General features: G+C 24.1%; 2 protein-coding genes across 3 annotated transcripts in view; one reads left to right on the top strand and one right to left on the bottom strand.

The window, feature by feature from the left end:
• Positions 1-17,709, top strand: part of LOC142223481 (uncharacterized) — a 525,017-nt gene that overhangs the window by 187,142 nt on the left and 320,166 nt on the right. The gene's annotated exons all lie outside the window — the stretch shown is intronic.
• Positions 1-17,709, bottom strand: part of LOC142223482 (uncharacterized) — a 146,205-nt gene that overhangs the window by 95,347 nt on the left and 33,149 nt on the right. For both annotated transcript variants that reach the window (XM_075293367.1, XM_075293368.1), the window contains exon 8: positions 1,826-1,959. In XM_075293367.1, the coding sequence (XP_075149482.1) occupies positions 1,826-1,959 (134 nt within the window). The remainder of the gene's footprint in view (positions 1-1,825; positions 1,960-17,709) is intronic.

Below are 17,709 nucleotides of genomic sequence, written 5' to 3'. Positions count from 1 at the left end.
TAGAAAAAATTTTTGCGCATATGTAGGGATCTCCTTCTAATTCCCACCCTGCTGCATAGGATGAAATCTCAAAATATGTTTGGTTTTGAAAGACACAAAAATACAAGACCTTTATGGCTATTATATAATAATCAGTCATCACTTTTTATACAGCACAAAGGGATACTGATCACGGTTGCCAAAATTTGCACATAATTTTAATTCAATAGAAAATTTCATTTTTATAGAAAATGTTGTCAAAATTTTATTTTTATAGAATAATTTGTCCAAATTTTATTTCCAACAAAAAATTTGTCAAACTTTTATTTTTATAGAAAACTTTGTCAAAATTTTATTTCTATAGAAAATTTTGTCAAATCTTTATTTCTATGGAAAATTTTTTCAAAATTTTATTTCTATAGAAAATTGTTTCAAAATTTTATTTCTATAGAAAATTTTGTCAAAATTTCATTTCTATGGAAAATTTAGTCAAAATTTTATTTCTATAGAAAATTTTGTCAAAATTTTATTTCTATAGAAAATTTTGTCAAAATTTTATTTCTATAGAAAATTTTGTCAAAATTTTATTTCCATAGAAACTTTTGTCAAAATTTTATTTCTATAGAAAATTTTGACAAAATTTTATTTCTATAGAAAATTTTGACAAAATTTTATTTCTATAGACAATTTTGACAAAATTTTATTTCTACAGAAAATTTTGACAAAATTTTATTTCAATAGCAAATTTAATTTTTATAGAAAATGTCGTAAAAATTTTATTTTTATAGAAAATATTGTCAATTTTTTTTTCTATAGAAGATTTTGTCCATATTTTATTTCCATAGAAAAATGTGTCAAAATCTTTTTTTGTCTATAGAAAATTTTGTAAAAATTTTGTTTCCGTTGAAAAATTTGTCCAAATTTTATTTCCATCGAAAAATTTGTCAAACTTTTATTTTTATAGAAAACTTTGTCAAAATTTTATTTCTATAGAAAATTTTGTCAAAATTTCATTTCTATAGAAAATTTTGTCAAAATTTCATTTCTATAGAAAATTTTGTCAAAATTTTATTTCTATGGAAAATTTTTTCAAAATTTTATTTCTGTAGAAAATTTTGTCAAAATTTTATTTCTGTAGAAAATTTTGTCAAAATTTTATTTCTATATTAAAAATTTGTCAAAATTTATTTCTTAAAGAAAATTTTTTCAAATTTTTATTTCTATGAAAAATTTTTTAAAAATTTTATTTCTATAGAAAATTTTGTCAAAATCTTCTTCCTATATTAAAAATTTGTCAAAATTTATTTCTAGAGAAAATTTTCTCAAAATTTCATTTCTATAGAAAATAGTGTCGAAAAAGAACATTTCCACTACTTTTATGGTGACAATTTTGTTTGCTGGGTGATTCTAAAATTTGCTGTTGTTCCCGAAATTTGTTTAATTGGATTATAAATTTGATAAAAAAACATAAAAAATGGCTTTACTTTGTTGCATTACATATCAGTCACCCTGTAGATGTTCTTGATTAGGTAGTCATTCTACGACGATCTAATAAAGCTACTCCTTCAGTTTGTCCTTTGCATTATAGTGTGCCCTTAAATTTGGTCTTCATAAAAATGTTCCTATTTGATCACTATTTTTTTCAGTGTAGAGAATAGTGGATACCCCATGATTTTTCGAAAAATATGGAAAAATTGCGAAATCGACTAATAAAGTCGATTATTCGATTTTATTATCGACAAAGCCAGGACTGACCCTTCTCTTCCACCAACCTCAAAAAAGGGCCACCAAGTTTTTATTTCAAAAAGAAAAACTTAAATATTTTTTACAACTATCACTTACTTACCTTCCTCTCATCTCCTCAGTGGGCCAATCACCACTACCCCAAGGCATTTCCGTTGTGCCCAATATTAGCCCGAATATGAAACCGAACAAGCAGGATATAAACATGCCCAAGGCCAGAGAAATAAAGCCAACACGCTGGAGGAGTAGAAAAAGAGAAAATAAAAAGTTATTTTTCAAAAGAAATTAAATATTGACAAAAGTTTCAATAGAAATAAAATTTTGACAAAATTTGCTACCGAAATAAAATTTTGACAAAATTTTCTTTAGAAATAAAATTTTGACAAAATTTTCTATAGAAATAAATTTTTGACAAAATTGTCAAAGAAATGCACTTTTGACAAAATTGACTACATATCAAAATTTTGGAAATAAAATTTTTCTTTAGAAATAAAATTGTGACAACATTTTCTATAGAAAGAAAAAGTTGAAAAAATTTTCTATAGAAATAAAATTTTGATAAAATTTTCTATAGAAATAAAATGTTGACAAAATTTTCCATAGAAATAAAATGTTGGCAAAATTTTCTATAGAAATAAAATTTTGACAAAATTTTCTTCAGAAGTAAAATTTTGACAAAATTGTCAAAAGAAATACAATTTTAACAAAATTTTCAACAGAAATAAAATTTTAACAAAATTTTCTATAGAAATAAAATTTTGACAAAATTTTCAATAGAAATAAAATGTTGACAAAATTTTCTATAGAAATAAAATTTGGACAAAATTTTCTTTAGAAGTAAAATTTTGACAAAATTTTCAATAGAAACAAAAATTTAACAAAATTTTCTATAGAAATAAAATTTTGCCAAAATTTTCTATAGAAATAAAATTTTGACAAAATTTTCTTTATAAATAAAATTTTGACAAGATTTTCTATAGAAATAAAATTTTGGCAAAATTTTCTTCAGAAGCTAAATTTTGACAAAATTGTCTTAATAAATTCAATTATGACGAAATTTTCTATAGAAATAAAATTTTGACAAAGTTTTCTATAGAAATAAAATTTTTTATAGAAATAAACTTTTGACATAATTTCCTGTAGAAATAAAATTTTGAGAAAATTTTTCATAGAAATAAAATTTTGAAAAATTTTTATATAAAAACAGAGTTTTGAAAAAATTTTCTATAGAAATAAAATTTTGACAAAATTTTCTATATAAATAAAATTTTGACAAAATTTTCTATATAAATAAAATTTTGACAAAATTTTCTATAGAAATAAAATGTTGACAAAATTTTCTTCAGAAGCAAAATTTTGACAAAATTTGCTATAGATGTAAAATTTTGACAACATTGTCAAAAGAAATTCAATTATGACGAGATTTTCTATAGAAATAAAATTTTGACAAAGTTTTCTATAGAAATAATATTTTGACAAAATTTTCTTCAGAAGTAAAATTTTGACAAAATTGTCAAAAGAAATACAATTTTAACAAAATTTTCAATAGAAATAAAATTTTAACAAAATTTTCTATAGAAATAAAATTTTGACAAAATTTTCAATAGAAATAAAATTTTGACAAAATTTTCTATAGAAACAAAATTTTGACAAAATTTTCTTCAGAAGTAAAATTTTGCTAAAATTGTCAAAAAAATCAATTTTGACAAAATGTTCTATAGAAATAAAATTTTGACAAACATTTCTGTAGAAATAAAATGTTGGCGAAATTTTTATGGTTATAAAATTTTGACAAAATTTTCACTAGAAATAAAATTATGATAAAATTTTCTGTAGAAATAAAATGTTGACAAATTTTTCTATAGAAATAATATTTTGACGAAATTTTTTATAGAAACAAAATTTTGACAAATTTTCTATAGAACAAATATTTTGAAAAAATTTTCTATTGAAAGAAGATCGCGACAAAGTGTTCTGTAGAAATAGAATTTCGACAAAGATTTCCCATAGAAATAAAGTTTTCACAATAGTTTCAATAGAAATAAAATTTTGACGAAATTTTCTATAGAAATAAAATTTTGAAAAATTTTTTTGTCGAAATAAAATTTTGACAAAATTTTCTATAGATATAATATTTTGACAAAATTGCTATAGAAATAAAATTTCGGCAAAAATTTCCCATAGAAATAAAATTTTGACAAAATTTTCTATAGATATAATATTTTGACAAAATTTCTATAGAAATAAAATTTTGACAAAACTTTCTATAGGAGTAAACTTTGGAAAAAATTTTCTATAGAAATAAAATTTTGACAAAATTTTCTATAGAAATAAATTTTTGACAAAATTTTCTATAGAAATAAAATTTTGACAAAAACTTCTTTAGAAGTTGAAATTTGACAAAATTTTTCATAGAAGTAGTGTTTTGAGAAAGGTTTACTTGTCTTAAATTTTGTTCCTTAAAAAAGAAAACTTTTCTTCAGTGTATATGCGGATGAGGCAAAATTTGTTAAAAACAATTAAATAGATTTTCACTTTTTCCTATTAAATTCTTGGTCTCTTAGAAACAATTTTTCCTCATTGCTAATGAGTTGATAGCTACAATGAATTGTGGAGATTTGTAACACTTCTAAGTATAAAAAAACTTCCACTTAAGATTTCCCATATTTCTCCCTCAATTGTTTTCATGTTTAGTTATTTCAAGAGATTTCTCTACTTCTCTTGTTGGGCTCGTTGCCTATATAAGTATTCAAAGAAATCCTTATTTGTTTTTAATTAAGCTCCTGCAACAATATCCTTGCCAGACCTACTTGTAGCAGCAATATTTTGCACTTACATTCTTCCCAATTCCTTGTAGTGCATTCTAAGTGAATAATTATATGGGTTCACTCAGACGAAGGAGTAAAAACATTTCCTAGTTCTCTTTTTCTTACCCTCTCTCTCTCTCACACTCATATAGATTTTACTAACACTCAATGCAAGTAACACTTATAATTTATTTTTAATTAGAAAACCCCAAGATAATACTGAAGAAAGTAAAAAACAAAAAAAAAAACAAATGGGAATGGGAATGAGCATAACATCAAGGAACAACTTGACCCAAATAAATAGATAGTAATTCACCAAATATGTACTTCAAGAATGTTGTTATATACTTTAGCCAAACATTTCAAGAGAAAAGAAATTCTTCTTAAATGTGGGAGAGAGAGAGAAAGAGCAGTAAAGAGGAGAATTCATTCCCCATTGTCTAATTGTATTTTAATTGTTAGTGTGAATGTACACCTTGCATTCACATTGTGAGTTATCTAGGAGAGTCTTATTTTCTAGTGTATGATTATAGCATTAATTCGACTTCAACTTTAGTGGAGCACAAGTTCTTTTAAATACTTAAATATATATGAGACTTTGTATCATTTGAAAATAATTGTAATAATTGTTACAGAATTTCAATTCGAAATTAAATTTTTCATAAGTGATGGAAGAGGGTGAGAGAGAGAGGTGCAATTGTGCAGTGGTTAGCATCCAGCCTTGCATACTAAGGATCGACCAAATAAACTTTTTTTCTGCCATGGATATGCCTGTCGGTGAAGGGTTTCACAGACTAACTTTTCGGCCGCAGACATTCCAGTGGGACTCTGAATGACTTAAAAAAGAGGTTGCTCGCTTTATTTCTTCCTCACAAAGACCAAAATTTTATTTTATAGAATATTTTGTCAAAATTTTATTTCTATAGAAAATTTTGTCAAAATTTTATTTCTGTAAAAAATTTTGTCAAAATTTTATTTCTGTAAAAAATTTTGTCAAAATTTTATTTCTATTAAATATATTGCAAAAATTTTATTTCTATAGAAAAATTTGTCAAAATATTATTTCTATAGAAAATTTTGTCAAAATTTTATTTCTATAGAAAATTTTGTCAAAATTTTATTTCTATTGAATATTTTGCTAAAATTTTATTTCTATAGAAAATTTTCTGAAAATTTTATTTCTATAGAAAATTTTGTCAAAATTTATTTCTATTGAAAATTTTGTCAAAATTTTATTTCTATTGAATATTTTGCCAAAATTTTGTTTCTATAGAAAATTTTGGCAAATTTCTGAAAAATGTATTTCTATTGAATATTTTGCTAAAATGTTGTCTCTATAAAAAATTTTCTCAAAATTTTATTTCTATAGAAAATTTTGTTAAAATTTATTTCTATTGAAAATTTTGTCAAAATTTTATTTCTATTGAATATTTTGCCAAAATTTTGTTTCTATAGAAAATTTTGGCAAATTTCTGAAAAATGTATTTCTATTGAATATTTTGCTAAAATTTTATTTCTATAGAAAATTTTCTGAAAATTTTATTTCTATAGAAAATTTTGTCAAAATTTATTTCTATTGAAAATTTTGTCAAAATTTTATTTCTATTGAATATGTTGCCAAAATTTTGTTTCTATAGAAAATTTTCTCAAAATTTTATTTCTATAGAAAATTTTGTTAAAATTTATTTCTTGGAAAAGTTTCTATGGAAAATTTTGTCCAAATTTCATTTCTATAGAAAATTTTGTCAAAATCTTATTTCTATGGAAAATTTTGTTAAAATATTGTTTCTTTGGAAAATTTTTTCAAAATTTCATTTCTTTAAAAAAATTTCGTCAACACTTTATTTTTATATAAAATTTTGTCAAAACGTTTTTCTAAAGAAAATTTTGTCAAAATTTTGTCTAAAATTTTATTTCTATAGAAAATTTTGTAGAAATTTTATTTCTATAGAAAATTTTCTAAAAATTTTGTCTTAAAATTATTTCTACAAAAAATTTGTCATAATTTTCTTTCTATAGAAAATTTTGTCAAAATTTTCTTTCTATAGAAAATTTTGTCAAAATTTTATTTCTATAGAAAATTTTTTGAAAATTTTATTTCTATAGAAAACTTTCTGAAAATTGTATTTCTATAGAAAATTATCTGAAAATTTTATTTCTATAGAAAATGTTGTCTAAAATTTTATTTCTATACAAAATTTTCTGAAAATTTTATTACTATAGAAAATTTTCTGAAAAATTTATTTCTATAGAAAATTTTTTGAAAAATTTTTTTCTAGACACAATTTTCTGAAAATTTTATTTCTATGAAAAATTTTGTCAAAATTTCAAAATTTTGTCAAAATTTCATTTCAATTTCATTGTCAAAATTTCATTTCATTTCTTTAAAAAATTTCGTCAAAATTTTATTTTGATACAAAATTTTGTCAAAACTTTTTTTCTGAAGAAAATTTTGTCAATATTTTCTTTCTGGTTTTTTCAAAATATTGTTCACATAGAAAATTTTGTAAAAATTTTATTTCTATAGAAAATTTTGTCAAAATTTCATTGCAATAAAAAAATTTTGCAAAATTTTATTTCTTTAGAAAATTTTGTCAAAATTTTATTTCTATTGAATATTTTGCCAAAATTTTGTTTCTATAGAACATTTTGGCAAAATTTCGTTTCAATAGAAAATTTTGTCTAAAATGTTATTTCTATAGAAAATTTTGTGGAAATTTTATTTCTATACTAAATTTTCTGAAAATTTTATTTCTATAGAAAATTTTCTGAAAATTATATTTCTTTAGAAATTTTTCTGAAAATTTTACTTCTATAGAAAATTTGCTGAAAATTTTATTTCTATTGAAAATTTTGTCAAAATTTTCTTTCTATAGAAAATTTTTTGAAAATTTTATTTCTATAGAAAATTTTGTCAAAATTTTCTTTCTATAGAAAATTTTCTGAAAATGTTATTTCTATAGAAAACTTTCAGAAAAGTGTATTTCGATAGAAAATTTGTCAAAATTTTATTTCTATAGAAAATTTATTATTTATTTCTATACCAAATGTTGTCAAAATTTTATATCGTTAGAAAAATGAAAATCTACCAAAACTTCAAGGATTCTACCAATCTACCAAAGAGTAAACAATCTACCATCTTTGGTAGAATTCTACCAACTGTGGCAACCTTGCTAGTGTCCCGAGTTTTTGTTGATGTTTGATGTCTTATTGAAAAGAGAGGCTTGTATATGTTTTTTTTTCGTCAATTGTGTTTGATTATTTTGGATATGTAAAGAGAGCATTGCGTTGTGTCTGACACAGAGCAAAGCTTAGGAGGTTTGCTTGTGGGGAATAAAACTACTCACTCTCTTTTATTTGCTCAGAGAGTCTTCGAATACAGTTATTATTTAATCTCTTATTTATGATCTACAAGTACAAATAACTTTAATGCAGGCCTTTAAATTAAAGATATTGTGTTGCCAAATTGTTTACGTGGGACATTGTGACGTATGATAAATGAAAAATGAGAATACATTGCTCATACGGCATATGGTACTACAGAATTGACATCATACAATTGTTATAAGTTATACGGCAATCCATAAAATTTAAATGTTTTATTAAAAAAAATATATTGTATAAATTCAGTAGCTTTGTGTATTTCTCTTTACCGATAAAACAACCAACCAAATATCCATAATTGTCAATATTTTGCAATTTCACAAATTGTAACTAGCAATTTTCGTTTTATGTTAATTTAAATGGTATTATTTTCATGGAAAAGTGGTAAATATGTGGTTTTTATAAATTAGTCTTTATGACTGTAAATATTTGTTAAAATTTAAAACTTGTCATTTAATACTCTGGAGGCTTTTGTTGAACAGAAAAATTACGCATTCACTTTCCCCAAATGACATAATTCTCTTGTTTTTCAATTCAACAAAACAAAAAAAAGAAATGTTGAACGAATATGCATATAATCAAGAGGCAACTCAAAAAAACAATGGACATGAGGGGGGCAACCATTGTAGCTGTCATCAATTGTTCATTGGCGTTTATTGCCTGGCAATTTATTTATTAAAATAACAATGCACACAATTGGTTCATGACTGCCTTTTCGTTTGGTTATTGTTGCTGGTAAAACAAAAAAACAAAAACTGAGAGAAAACTATTAAATATTTATAGTGTGAAAATGCCATATGAGCTGTAAAAAGTATTGCAGTCAACATTAATTCGTATCGGATGTATAAAAATGAAGACAACTTGTATAGGGCCAGCATCACCAACACGGTGGTCATCATCAGCTCTTGTGGACAATGCAATGGTGAGACAATAGTTTCACATTGCAGCTGTTGAAGTCACCATAACAATAGTCGATCTCTTTGGTGCATAATGTGCAAGTAAATATGCTTGAAAAGAAACTATGGTGGCTATGTCATTGTATAGCTTAACCTGCTGATCCCCGGAAATTATATTAAAAGTCATAGCTGGAGGTGAAAAAAATTTCTATAGGTTGCTTTATTTAAATAAAGATGGTATAAAAATTGTCTCTTCATAACCTTTTGAATTGGGAAAAACAAGGCAGAATTTTAAAATAGCAGGATATTATGAGGGAAATTTCAGAAAAGCTGAAGAGAAAGGGCGTATGACTTATGGGATTTTTATGAGAAAAAAAATCTATTTAGAGCCTTTAAATTTGTAAAAATTCAACTTTGGAACATGGAGTATTAAATTTTTTCACAAATTGAAAAATTTGATTTTCCAATGTTCGATTCTGGAAAGCTCAAATGCAAATTTTTCATAAAAAATTATCGAAATTCAAATTATTGTGGTTTTGTTTCAAATTTCGAAAAAGTCGACTTTGGAATTTGGAGAACTCGAATTTGGCGAATTCGAATGCAATTTGTTTTTAATTGGAGAAAGTTGATTTTGGAAAACTCGAATTTCAAATTCGAATAGAAAATTTTCAAAAAAAAAGTATTATCGAAATTAAAATTTTTGGTAATTTTTTTTTTAATTCGAAAAACTCGACTTTGGAATTTGGCAAATTCGAATACAATTTTTCCAAAAAAAATATCGAAATTCAAATTTTGTGTTTCTTTTCGAAAAAGTCGACTTAGGAATGTGGAAAACTCGAATATATCAAATTCAAATACAAAATTTCCCAACAAAAAAAAATATTATCGAAATTCAAATGTTTGTGTTTTTTTCAAAAAAGTCGACTTTGAAATTTGGCAAATTCGAATACAATTAAAAAAAAAAAATTAAAAATTATCGAAATTCAAATTTTTGTATTTTTCTTTTTTCAAACTTCGAGTACAAATTTTTCCAAAAAATTAAAAAAAAAAACAAAAAAATAAAAATTGTTGAAAATCATTTTTTGGGTTTTGTTTTTCAAATTTCAAAACAGGCAACTTTCTAAAGTTTCTTAAAATTTGAAAAATAAACTTTCCGATTTTTAAAATTTGGTAAAATCGTATTTGGATTTTTTTTTTTCAAAATTAAAATAAGAAGATTTTTAAACTTTTTGATTTTTTCAAAATTTGCCAAAAAGCCAAAAAGACGACATTTTTAAATTCAATAAAAAGTGTCAAAAAAAACTTTATCGAAATTAATGGAAATCGATTAATTTGGAAAATCAAAATACAAATTTTACAAAAAAAAAATCAATTTTTTTTTTCAATCTTCGAAAAAGCCGACTTTCAGAATTTTAGAAATTTATATATATATATAAAAAAAAATATTAAGAATTATCTCAATTCAATTTTTTGCATTTTTTTTTTTTTTCAAACTTCGAGTACAAACTTTTCCAAAAAAATAAACAAAAAAATAAAAATTGTTGAAATTCATTTTTTTGTGTTTTGTTTTTCAAAAAAGTCGACTTTCTGAATTTTCTTAAAATTTGGAAAAATAAACTTTTAGATTTTTAAAATTTGGTAAAATCGTATTTGGATTTTTTTCAAAATTTAAATAAGAAGATTTTTGGACTTTTTGATTTTTTCAAAATTTGATAAAGCCAAAATTCAATAAAAAGGGTCAGAAAAACTTTATCGAAATTAATATTAATGAAAATACAAATTTTACAAAAAAAAATCAAATTTTTTTTCAATCTTCGAAAAAGCCGACTTTCAGAATTTTAGAAATTTATAAATATTTGCTTTTCAAAATTTTTAAATTTGGAAAACTCAAATTAGGTACTTCCGATTTTTTAATTTGAAAAAAAAAAACGATTTTTAGCCTCTTCGTTGTTTTTTCCTTCAAAATTTAAAATCGTCAAAGGGTCGACAATTTTAGTAATATAAAACATCGAAAAAAATTATTATAAATTTAGAAAAAAATTATTTGCGAAATTGAAATTATTTCAAACTTTGAAAAAGAAAAATTTGAACTTTTTGATTTTTCAAAAATGTGATACCAATTTTATAAAATTTTAATATCACATTTTTAAATTAATTTTTATTTAAGTTTCAATTTAATTTATGGTTTTTATTGTTTTTCTTTCTAACCCCAAAATAAGACCATTAAATATTTGTTGGCAAAAATATTACGGCCCTGTACCTAAATAAATTTAATCATAATTTTTATCTTCGTTTATTCATTCGTTGTTGGTGTTGTTATTTTGTTTTCTGGCAATGTCCTTTTTGCAACTTATGCTGACGACACCACAATTTAACCACATTTGTGTCAACAACATTATCAGCAGCGATGACACTCAAACGCATTCACACAGACAATCTCTCTCTCTCAATTTTGTCACTCACTTACACACACACACAATCTCTTTCATATAGCCTCCAACGAATTTCAATTCTGTTTTAGGGGAAAATTAATTAATTCGCATTTTTTTTTCTTGTTTGTATGCGCTTTGCCTAGCATAGAATGGGACCATTGTACAAAATTAGTTTTTTTTTGTCCTCTATGATATGTAGAACATGCGTTTCATTTTCGTTTTTGTCTTTTTTTTGTATTTTGTGGTTTTGGAATAATCCTGTTTTTGGGGTTTTTGGCAGCGTATTGTGTACCACAGGTTTTGGACCACTGATTGTGGCATGGGGCGAACAAAAAAGGACACAAGTGAGCCACAATTTTAGAAAGCTTAAATGGTAATGTCATATTATGCTGAAAATAGTGCGACAATTGGGTTTTACTTGTCTTTTTTTTTGTTTTTGAAGAACGATTATTACACAAATTTATATATTTTTTCGGGATATTGTTTAATTTAAGCAACATCCTGTAAATTTTTATATGTACATCAGAATTTAAATAATAATCCGTACATTTAGAAAACAGAAAAGAGAATAGGCCAGATTTTCTAAATGGCGATTTCTGCCGGCCTGTTAATCCTCATGGTAGGTTAGGTTAGAATTTTTATATTTGGTCCGATTGTCGGACCAAATGAAATTTGGTTGATTTTGAACCATTTTCGTCAAATCGGAAATTTTCTCAAAATTTTATATAGAAATAAAATTTTGCCAAAATTTTCTGTGGAAATAAAATTTTGACAAAAAATTCTATAGAAATAAAATTTTGCCATTTTGTACAGAAATAAACATAAAAAAATTGTAAAAATACAAAATTATGCAAAAATTTTGTTTAGGAAGAAAATTTTGTACAAATTTTCAAAAAAAATTGTAAAAATACAAAATTATGCAAAAATTTTGTTTAGGAAGAAAATTTTGTACAAATTTTCAAAAAAAATAAAATGTTGACAAAATTTTCTTTAGAAATAAAATTTTGACAAAATTTTCCATAGAAATATAAATAAAATTTGTACAAAATTTTCTATAGGAAAATTTTTTGTTGACAAAATTTTTTATATAAATAAAATTTTGACAAAATTTTTTATAGAAATAAAATTTTGACAAAATTTTTTATAGAAATAAAATTTTGACAAAATTTTTTATAGAAATAAAATTTTGTCAAAATTTTCTGTAGAAATATAATGTTGACGAAATTTTCTATATAAATAAAATTTTGACAAAATATTTTATAGAAATAAAATTTTGTCAAAATTTTCTATAGAAATATAATGTTGACAAAATTTTCTATAGGAATACATTTTTTACAAAATTTTCTATAGAAATAAAATTTTGACAAAATTTTCAATAGAAATAAAATTTTGTCAAGATTTTCTATAGAAATAAAATTTTGTCAAAATTTTCTATAGAAATAAAATGTTGACAAAATTTTCTATAAGAATAAATTTTTTACAAAATTTTCTATAGAAATAAAATTTGGACAAAATTTTCTATTAAATAAAATTTTCACAAAATTTTTTATATAAATAAAATTTTGACAAAATATTTTATATAAATAAAATTTTGACAAAATTTTTTATAGAAATAAAATTTTGTCAAAATTTTCTATAGAAATAAATTGTTGACAACATTTTCTATAGGAATAAATTGTTTACAAAACTTTCTATAGAAATAAAATTTTGACAAAATTTTGTCAAAATTTTCCACAGAAATAAAATTTTGTCAAAACTTTCTATAGAAATACAATTTTGTCAAATTTTCTATAGAAATAAAATTTTGACAAAATTTTCTATATAAAAAAATTTTTGACAAAATTTTATATAGAAATAAAGTTTTGACAAAATTATCTATAAAAATAAAATTGTGACAAAATTTTCTATAAAAATAAAATTTTGACAAAATTTTCTATAAAAATAAAATTTGGATAAAATTTCCATAGAAATAAAATTTTGACAAAATTTTTTATATAAATATAATTTTGACAAATTTTTTTGTAGAAATAAAATTTTGACAAAATTTTCTATAGAAATATTATGTTGACAAAATTTTCTATAGGAATAAATTGTTTACAAAATTTTCTATAGAAATAAAATTTTGACAACATTTTCTATAGAATTAAATTTTGTCAAAATTTTTTATAGAAATAAAATTTTTAAAAATTTTCTATAGAAATAAAATTTTGACAAAATTTTCTATATAAAATAATTTTTACGAAATTTTATATAGAAATAAAATTTTGACAAAATTTTCCATAGAAATAAAATTTTGACAAAATTTTCCATAGAGATTAAATTTTGACAAAATTTTCTATAGAAATAAAATTTTGACAAAATTTTCCATAGAAATTAAATTTTGATAACATTTTTTATATAAATAAAATTTTCTATAGAAATAAAATTTTGTCAAAATTTTCTATAGAAATAAAATGTTGATAAAATTTTTTATATAAATAAAATTTTGACAAAATTTTCTATATAAATAAAATGTTGACAAAATTTTCTATATAAATAAAATGTTGACAAAATTTTCTATATAAATAAAATGTTGACAAAATTTTCTATAGAAATAAAATTTTGTCAAAATTTTCCTAGAAATAAAATGTTGACAAAATTTTCCGTAGATATACAATTTTGTAAAAAAAAATATTTCTTGTTTTGGTCTCAGCTTAAAACCGTTACGTTGACTACAAGAGGCTTACCCAACAGAGGAAAAAAATGTGTGTCAAATTTATTTGGGCAAAGGCCTATAGACTGCAAGATGGTTGGGTGGACGACCGTTTCGGAATTACCACATTTCCTCATCAGCATCCTCTACTTGCAGAAAAAAATAAACCCATCCAACTGTACTCAAATCGATGATTTGACATTGGCAAAGGAAAAGAGAAATGCTTGTACACTTTGGGTTTATTGAACTACCCGAATTTATTTTGATAATTGGTTGATAGTTTTTCTGCAAAGAGAGGATGCTTATGGGGAATGTGGTAATTCCGAAACGGTCGTCCATTCAAATATCTTGCAGTCTATAGGGCTTTGCCCAAATAAATTTGACAAGCATACTTTTCCTCTATTGGTTAAGCTACACTTGTAGTGTAGTCAACGCAATGGTTTTAAGCTGAGATCAAAAAACCAACAAAAAAAATCATTTCTATAAAAAATTCTGTTAAAATTTTATTTCTATAGAAAATTTTATTTCTATCGAAAATTTTGTTAAAATTCTATTTCTATTGAAAATTTTGCTAAAATTTTTTTCTATAGAAAATTTTGTGAAATTCTTTTTTCTATAGAAATTTTTGTCAAAATTGTATTTCTACAGAGAATTTTGCCAAAATTTTATTTCTATATAAAATTTTGAAAAAATTACCGATTGGACGAAAATGGACCAAAATTAACCAAATTGCATTTGGTCCGACCATCGGACCAAATTAAAAAATTAATAGTTATTCGGACCAATTTTGGTCCGATCGGACCAAAATGGCAACCATGGATTTTCTTCAAAAATCCACTATTTCTAGCTCTCATCAAGCAACACAAATTACCCTCTTGCTCTGAGGTGGATCTCTTCAAATATAACCACTCACGCATTATCCGTATTATGGTTAATTTGTTTTACTTCTAAGACATTTGGCTTTAATGGAATGACAAAAAGACCCAAGATAAGCATTGGAGAGGCAATAAAGTAAAAAGAATACAGAATAGTTGCTAAAAATGTCTCAAACTTGGAAATATTATGGGATTTTTAAAAGCTTCACATAGCCATTACCTCAAGCAACACAAATTCATCTCTTGCTCTGAGGTGGTGAAGTGGCTCTCTTCAAATATAACCAATCACACATGTACATTCATTATCCGTATTATGGTTAATTTGCCTTACTTCAAAGACATTTGACTTTAATGGAATGACATAAAATTCCAAGATAAGCAAAGGAGAGACAATAAAAAAAAATAATTACGGATTAGTTACTGAAAATAACTGAACCTTACCAATGTTAAGGGATTCTCAAATATGCAGAGTTAATATCACTAGCACTCAACAAACAATACAAATTAACCTCTTACTTTGAGGTGGCTCTCTTCAAATATTGCAAATCACACATGGACAATTTGTAATCCACCTCATGGGCATTTTTACTTCCTACTTAAATGAAATAGCCTAAAATTCGAAAATAAATAAACTAATTTTCGGTAGAATTTTTGTTTTTAATTTTAAATTTCAATTCCGTTATAAAATGTATATCAACAAATTTTTCCTTAAAAAGGAATCAATTTTGTACCTAACTTCATGCTTTGAACTGGCTCTCTTCAAATATAACCACTCGCACATGTACCCTTTTTTTTAATTTTAATTCGAAATAAAAATATATTTACAATTCATATAATAAAGCCTCCAAGGCATTTTTGAGACTAATTGTTTTTTTTTTTTTTTCAATTGCATTAAGAAACATTTTCATATCGAATAATGTTTTGCTTAAAGTGGAGTTAAGTTTGTGATCTAAAATGTGGTCATAATGTTTTCTATTATTTTCACAGTCAAAATAAATCTAAAATTTTGCATTAATAACAAAAAAATGTAAAATTAGGAAAAAAAATATCTCAAACAATTTTCTTCTAATATTCCGATATCAACAAACCCAAAAAAGTATGTGTGGTCTTGTGTACGTATTAGGTTGCCATCAATTTTAGCCTTTGGTTTTATTTATATCTAAACACAATTTATTGCATTATTGGTAGTGTTGCCATTAATTAAATCACCAAATATAGCCACCAACAAAAATATGCGCATCTCCTATAACCACACTTAATTGTTTTCCTAATATATTTGTGTAATTCATCAAATTCATAGAATTTAGAAATTTTGCTTTTACCAGAAATTACGTTTGACATTTTTAGTTGATTAAACAAATCTGATGGGCTAAAATATATTGAGGTTTTTGTGCGAAATGCAATCAACTGTAATTTTGATTGGATATTTAAACCACTGTTAACATGTATTAAACGAAATGCAACAGCAAAATTTTCCCCACAATTGGTGTGGGGAGGGGGCGCTGGTGAAATGTGATAAAATAGAAAATAATTACCAAATAGTTACTGAAATTAACTGAACTTGGCAAATATTAGAGGATTTCACAGAGACATTATCTATAACACCCACTCTCTCAGAGCATTATACAAATTCAACCCCCTTTGCTCTGAAGTAAATCTCTTCATATATAATCTCTCACATATATATACGCTCACTCACTACCCACTTGAATAACTTGTCATGCCACATGAGTTATAATCTAAACGGGAGTTTCGATTTACTGTGTGTATTATATGAGTGTATGTGTGTGTGCTGGTATGTGCAAAATCGTTTTGCTAAATTTTCAAATTTATTTGCGGCAGCCATTGTTTTAGACAACCACAAAATTTAATTGTGTTTTTTTGTTGTTGTTGTTGTAGAGTCTTTCACTTACTTTGGCTACTACACACACTAACTCAAAATAGCAGAGATTTCACCATGATAATCTACTTTGATTATATGGCGTGATGATAGCGGGAGAAGGTGGAGAGAGTTTGAATGACAAGTGTGGGTAGACAATTGCCAAAGGCAACCTCAAAACACAACCAAACAGATTTAGTGAGTAAATTTGTGGAGGGAAATTTAAATAATGTTGATATAATCAACTTAAAAGAGCATTATAATACGTACACATAAATCTCATTACCAGACTCATGGAGAACAGTTAACTGCAAATAATGAAGTCAAAGGGAGAATACAGGAAAATCTTTTTTGCCTCAATATTAGTGGTGATGTTTGAAAACACATAAACAGTTTTAAAGAGGACCACCAGGAAGTAGATATTAAAAATAAAATCAGGAATTAAGGAATTTCAGAAAATATATAAAAATATTAAAGAGGACCCTAGAATGTAGATATTAAAGAAACAAATTAGTTTTAGGGTATTTTCGGTAAAAAATATAATGTTAAAAATAATTTCAGTTTTAAAAAATTTCGGAAAATACATGGAATGTACACACAAAATAAAATATTTTTTGTCTTTAATCACAAAATTAATTGATCCAATTAATTTTTAATTGAAATGTCACAGAAATGATGATTAAACAAGTATATACAGTAGTAAGTTCGGCCGGGCCGAATCTCGAAACCAGTATATACAGTAGTAAGTTCGGCCGTGACGAATCTTAAATACCCACCACCATGAATCAAATATAATAGTTTCTTTTGAAAATCAGCAGATCAGTTCAACCAAAACACTGTCCACAGATAAATGTAAAGATTTTATTTATGAAGACTAGATCAGATTCTGAATTTATAAGAACCATTTTTTGTGTGAGTTTTAGAGGAATCATAAACATCTCTTGTAAGTGTGCAAGAAAATGAAGATGCGCCTTCTATACCCTTAATAAGTGAAATCGGTCTATATGGAGGCCTTACCAAAT

This window comes from Haematobia irritans, chromosome 2 (assembly GCF_050003625.1).
Source record: "Haematobia irritans isolate KBUSLIRL chromosome 2, ASM5000362v1, whole genome shotgun sequence".
NCBI classification, from domain to species: domain Eukaryota; kingdom Metazoa; phylum Arthropoda; class Insecta; order Diptera; family Muscidae; genus Haematobia; species Haematobia irritans.
The sequence above is the reverse complement of the archived record's forward strand: the minus strand, read 5'-3'. Positions and strand labels throughout refer to the sequence as shown.